Source organism: Phocoena phocoena, chromosome 14, assembly GCF_963924675.1.
Source record: "Phocoena phocoena chromosome 14, mPhoPho1.1, whole genome shotgun sequence".
NCBI classification, from domain to species: domain Eukaryota; kingdom Metazoa; phylum Chordata; class Mammalia; order Artiodactyla; family Phocoenidae; genus Phocoena; species Phocoena phocoena.
In genome coordinates this window covers 13,329,574-13,335,573 of record NC_089232.1, presented here as the reverse complement: position 1 = coordinate 13,335,573, position 6,000 = coordinate 13,329,574, and the positions used below count along the sequence as shown (strand labels likewise).

The following is a 6,000-nucleotide window of genomic DNA, read 5'->3' as shown; positions in this document are numbered from 1 at the left end:
AACAATAGTAACAACCACCATCACTATTTATCATGTGGTTATCATGTGCTTCTGGGTGTTTACACAAATTATCTCACTCACTTTTCCTAACAATGATGTGAAGTGTTATTAATTCTGATTATTTCCAAATTATAAAAAAAGGAAATTGAGGCTCAAAGAGGTTTTACCTTAATTAAAAAAAAAAAAAAAGATTTCATACTATGTTGCCAGGCACTGTTCCAGGCACAGAAAAGACGGGCCAGGGGGCTGCCTTCGTGGAACTTTATTGAAGAGGTGCAGACAGAATAGTAAACGAATAATTTAATCCGATCATTTCAGATTTTAATAAGTAGAGCGAAAAGAATAAAACTGGTAGTATAATAGTTATTATAATAAATGATATAGCTTATTATATCCAATGGAGGAGGGACTGCGGGAGGGTAGAAGATACATTAGTGTGGTCAGTGGAGGACCCTCTGTGGGACAAGTGAGCTAATGACAAGGGGGATGACAAGGTGGAAGAGCTTTCCAAGGCCAAAGAAAAGCTAAGGACAGAGGCCCTGAAGCAAGAACCAGCTTGGCTCCTCGTGCAGCTGCAGCTTAGTGGGCAAGCAGGTATAGGCCAAGGTTGGAGGCGCCACGGCAAGCTAAGGAAAGGATTTACGCAAAGGGGGTTACTCCATCCGATTCAAAGGAGTAAGGCGCCGAAGAGGCAGGGGCCAGGCCGTCAGGATCTCCGACGCGAATTTGCATTCCGCGAAGCTGCCCGCATTACACGCGGAGTGAGGCAATCGGTCAGGAGAGGCTCCAGGCCTAGGGGCCAAAGGGCCGAGGCCTGCGGGGGTGGAGGTGTGAGGCGTGTGACCTTCCGGTGTCGCAAGAGTCGAGACAGCACCGTGGACCGCGCCCGGCCAGCAAACAGCCCCCCTCTCCCGCCCCAGAATCACCCCCGCCTTTCATTCTCCTTAGCGACCCTCGCCTGCAGCACCACCCACCACTCCTGGCCAGGCTTGATTTTTCCTCCGGGGCGGAAAGTCCGTCTTCCAAAACTTCGGAACGACAGTACCCCCAGGAGTGATGGGGAAATGAAATAAGTCAGGGCTAGAGCGAAGTCCTACGGGAAACAGACCTTTTTATTTCTGCCTTGTTTTCCCTCTTGGCTTTCCAGAAACGACTTGCTTACCGGGATGCTCTCCAAGTCACCCCCTCCAACAGCGAGTCTATTGGTTTGGCCCCTAGTCTCGGATTGGCTGAAGGGTTACGCCTCGGCCAGGGATTGGAGAACGTTTGTTCCTTACGTATTCCCGGCGCCCATTGGTTCGTTTTCCCCGTTTCTGGGCGGTGTGGTTCGGTACGGTTTCCACCCTCTTGTTTACGGAGCGCGTAGTTGTAGCGCTCTCGAATCTCTGGGGCTGTCTCCAAAGTTCCCTATTTAGCTCTTCGGACCAATTGGGTCCTTGCTCCACCCTCTCCCGCTCCCTTGCACGCCTCCCGCGTGGTACGGCCCACAGCTTTAGAGCGGCGGCGCAAGCGGACGCTCATCGCGTTCCTCCGCCCGCGCTCGCCGGGTTGTACCCCCCTCGAGGGTGCGCTTGGTACGGCCCGCGCCTCCTCCTCCTCCTCCTTCTCTAGCTCCCCTCGGGTCGGCGGCGCTTGGTGCCGCCCGGGAGAACCAGGTCATCGGTCGGTTCCCGTGAAAACAAAAACAATCGGCGGCGCCTAGGCTGGCAGCCGAACGCGGGGATCGGGGGCGCGGGGCCGGGTGGGACCAGCGAGCGGGAGCAGCGGCGACGCGCCGGGGTCGGGGCGCCATGGGGCAGGCGGGCACGGGCTTCGCCGGGGTTCCCCGGCGCCGGGGCTAGCGCGTCCGCCGCCTCGGCCGCCCGCGCCGCCCGCCTGGGGGACGAGGAGCAGGACGCGGCCTCGGCCGGGCCCGGGCCGAACGGCTGCGGACACCCGGGCACCGGGGAGCCGAACGCCGCCGCCGCCGCCTCCGGGATGGATCAGTGCGTGACGGTGGAGCGCGAGCTGGAGAAGGTGCTGCACAAGTTCTCAGGCTACGGGCAGCTGTGCGAGCGCGGCCTGGAGGAGCTCATCGACTACACGGGCGGCCTCAAGCACGAGATCCTGCAGAGCCACGGTAGGGCGGCTCGGGTGGGCGCGCGGGGCCGGGCCCACCCGCCCGCGTCCCTCAGGCCCCGGCGGGCTAGGAGGGTGCCCGGTCCCGCCTTCCCCGGGGCGCGGAGACCCACCAGGCCCCTGTGACTTTTTCTCCTTCTCTCGCCCGATTTGTCTTGAACCTGCCCCGTCCTCGTTGTTAATTACGAGTCAGCGCGAACCCACCCGGAAACCCATTCCGGAGCCACGGGCTCCAGCCCTGGTTAAACGGGGATGGGGGCCGGTCCTTCGCACCTGCAAACTGCTACACTCCCGGGGTGGGCGCTCCTCGTCAATTGCCTTGGGCCCAAGGATCTGGGCCATGAGAGGGTCAGTGCAGCGAGCCCCCTCCTCCCCTGCTCCGAACACTTAGCCCGGGGACTTTCCTCGCCATTCTTCTCTTTTTTTTCCTTTTTTTCTTAAATTAGAAACTCGAGTGTTATTCTTAGCTGTGGATTAACGGAACAGCCGCTCCTGCAAGTCCATAATTTGACTCTGTGTAGAAGTAGCTTTTCTTCAACTCCGCAGCGGCACCGACACGATTCCTAGGAAACTGGCTAAATCAAACTGTTCAGCTCTCCTAACGTAGCCTGCGAAGAGACAGAGGCAACTCTCCGGAAACAGATTGTAACATAAGTTGTTAGTTAGTTGCGTTACCTGGTCAAGTTTTTACTTGATTTCCTTTCAGAAAACAGATTTTGTCTAGAAGGTGTTTCCCCTATATTATTATTGCCCTGGGCCCTGGGGGCAGATACGTTGCCAGAGTTAACTTGTGGAAGCTGGTTGGGAAGGGTTTTGGGTTTTGGTTTTGTTAAAGGTCTGGTATCCTTAGATTAAAATATCCATAGTGTTGATTCCTTCTGAGCAAGAAATAAAGGACTTTATTTAATGGATTTATTGAAGAGGTTGGGAGGTCTTCTCAACTCAGAGGCTGAACAGAAGTTTCTGACAAGGGAGGTTGGTAGCTGGGGTGATGTCGATACTGTGGTAGGTGCGATTGAGGACAGTGGCAATAGCCGAGCTTCTCTCCACCTCTCCTTCCTTCTTGTACACCTTCCTTTCCCAGACTGCTTTCAGTTGAGAGTTAGTGCTCATCCATGATGAGGGAGTCTTAACAGCAACATCTCATCGTGGACACCGGCAGTCACGTTTGAACTCTGGGGAAGAAGCAAACCAGAGACCATAGTGGGGGTAGGACTTGGGATATGAATATGGAAAAATGAGCAGACTAGATGGCTGCCTGTGATGGGGAAGGAGAGGTGGAGTGGGGTGGGACTCCTGGCAAGGCTCTGGTGAACTTGGTTTTGGACAAAGTTGGCCTTGAAAGGCCAATGAAGGTAGCTAAGGGCATAATGTCTACTGGTGGCTGAAGATGTATAGATGGAGTTTAGGAGGAAAGTAAGGTTTAAGATGGTTTCCTGGTGTCATTCCTACAGAGGAGAGTGAAGGAGATTACTTAGGCTGCAGGGAAAAAAGACTCTAGGATCTAACCACAGGCTTGAACTCCTGTTGAAGAGCAGAGGGCCAGGAGGTGCCCCCAGAAACAGAAAGGACAGGCTTAGAAAAAGAGAGGTTGGTCAACTGGTATTTACTATTGGGAGTCAGTGACCCTCTTTGCTTGCAGTTTCATAGAATTGTTAAAATAAACTAGGTGACTGGGAGTTAAGAAAAATAATGCAGATTGAGGGGTGAGGGGCTGCTTAAGTAATGGGGCTGAAGGTGTGCCCCCTCTGCCTTCAACTGCAGAGGAGATCTTTGTTTTGTTAAAGACAGAAAGGGAAGGAGTGGGTGCAGGGTGCAGACTTGGAGCGGTGGAAGGAACATTTCATTTTTGGGGACCAGGTCAGAGATTGAGGGCTTGGATAGGCAGAGCTTGAGAGGCAGAAGATGGAAAGTAAAATCCCTTTCTTCCATGAGAAGACAGAGGGCATATTAATTGAAGGGAAATGTGATTGTGAGCCTCATATTAGGGGATTTGGGGCCCATCCCAGATGGATAAAATAATTTTGAGAACTTGCTGAAGCAGGAATGTGTTTTAGACCTCTTTGCTTGGGATCTTTTCAAGGAACTTATGGTCAACGGGGTATTAGCCACAGAGTTTGCTGTGCTATTCATAGAGTCTGATGTGGTGAATTGTGTGTGTTCCCTCTTCAGCCTCCTATTTTTTAACCTTCTTGTCTACCAAGTTGCAGTCTTAAATTAATAATCTCTTTGATTTTTAAAAAATTCTTTAGTAATAGGATTAAGTGACTAAAGGCAGCTATAAAACATGAAAGAAAAATAAGTACCACAAGTGCCAGGTCTAGTTTTCAAAATAAAGTCTACTTTCTTATGGTGTTCTTACATATAAAAACAACAGACATCATGCTTTGCTATCTGGGTTATGGTATTTTTCAAAGCAGATAATTTCTAAAGTTCTCTGCAGGGTATTACATTGAATCTTAGATATACCCTTCTCAAAGTTATATCGACTGAAATCTGAATTTGGAACTCCATTTTCAAGTTTAAAGGGAAGTTTACAAGGCTCTGAATGTACCTGTCTGGGCAAGTGATCTGGTGGCCTCTGGTGACCTGAGGGAGGGGCTCCAATTGGGACCCTCCATTAGGGCTTTGGATCTCATTCTCTGGGCTCATTTGTGGTGATATTCTTGTAAGAATGTGGTATGAATAAAGTAGAATCTTGGACTTCATAGATCCCCTAGTTTGCATCATACTGTTGGTGAGTGACTGCCTGATTTAGAAGTGTCCATTAGCGAGGGTCAGGGGATCAGGTCAGTTTTGGAGGCTGAATTACACTTTCTTATGTTTAAATTTCTTTTTCCTAAAGTTGTGAGCGGACAGCTATACCAAGTGAGGACAGTTAGGATGGTTTGTGGTAGAAACTGATCAAACATCAGTGGAGTTTAATTTGTAAGCCCATTGACAACCCAGGTCCACTCTCACCACTCTGATTCCAGATCGAAAACACTGCCCAAAGGGTGCTTGCCTGGCCTGCCCTAAGATCTCTCATTTGCTCTAAACTGCCCCATGTGGCATTTCCTCAACTCTGAGGGAAGAGGAGAGCACTGTTGTCATTTAGTTGTATCAGCTCTTCAATGAGAGTTTCCCTGTGAGTGTGAAGTTCGGTCTAATTTAAGGATCAGTATAGTTGATGCCGTTGATGCTGTTCGGCGATTGTTCACAGAGTGCCCTTGATCTCATTTGGATGATGTGCTGGTTCTTCTCAAACTTCCCTCACAAATGTGCACTCTTATTTTTCAAATGGATTCACAATTTCACTTAAGTAGATCTGTCCTCATTTTAGGCAGTGATATTTGTGAAATCATAGATTTGGTGTGTTAGGTATAATCAACTACGTATTAAAAATAAATTTGTAACTATTAAAATATTATTTCACATACAACTAAAGTCACCATTCACATCAGTGGTATTGGAACCACACTTTGGACAGCCCTTGATGAACAGATAAATGGTATAGATACATTTTGGTGATTTGACTTGTGATTATTTATTATATTTTTTTGGCAAGTATATTTATATTTTGTTTCTCATTGTACTTCTGTGGTGAAAGGGAGAACATAAAAGAACTATATATCATGTATTGCTGATACTCTAAATTCATATTTCGTGATAGAAAATTAGGCTGAAACAATTGGGTGACGGCTTTATGACATGTATGTGGTATACCTGAAAAAATTATAATCTTTGTAAGTGTAAAGGATGTACAGTATTTTAAAAAATTATTATTTTTAGGCTGTTATTAAAGGGAGTTCTAATATAGTTTCTGAAAGTGATTCTCAAGGAATTTTCTAAATTTAAAATTGTATTTATTTTGAGTAGATAATACATGTAAATTGTATAAAT

General features: G+C 48.5%; 1 protein-coding gene across 1 annotated transcript in view; it reads left to right on the top strand.

Moving 5' to 3' along the window:
- Window positions 1-1,691: 1,691 nt before the first annotated feature.
- RMND5A (required for meiotic nuclear division 5 homolog A) overlaps window positions 1,692-6,000 on the top strand; it is a 54,684-nt gene continuing 50,375 nt past the window's right edge. The window contains exon 1 of the mRNA XM_065891210.1: window positions 1,692-2,119. Within this exon, the coding sequence (XP_065747282.1) occupies window positions 1,978-2,119 (142 nt within the window). The 5' untranslated portion in view covers window positions 1,692-1,977. The remainder of the gene's footprint in view (window positions 2,120-6,000) is intronic.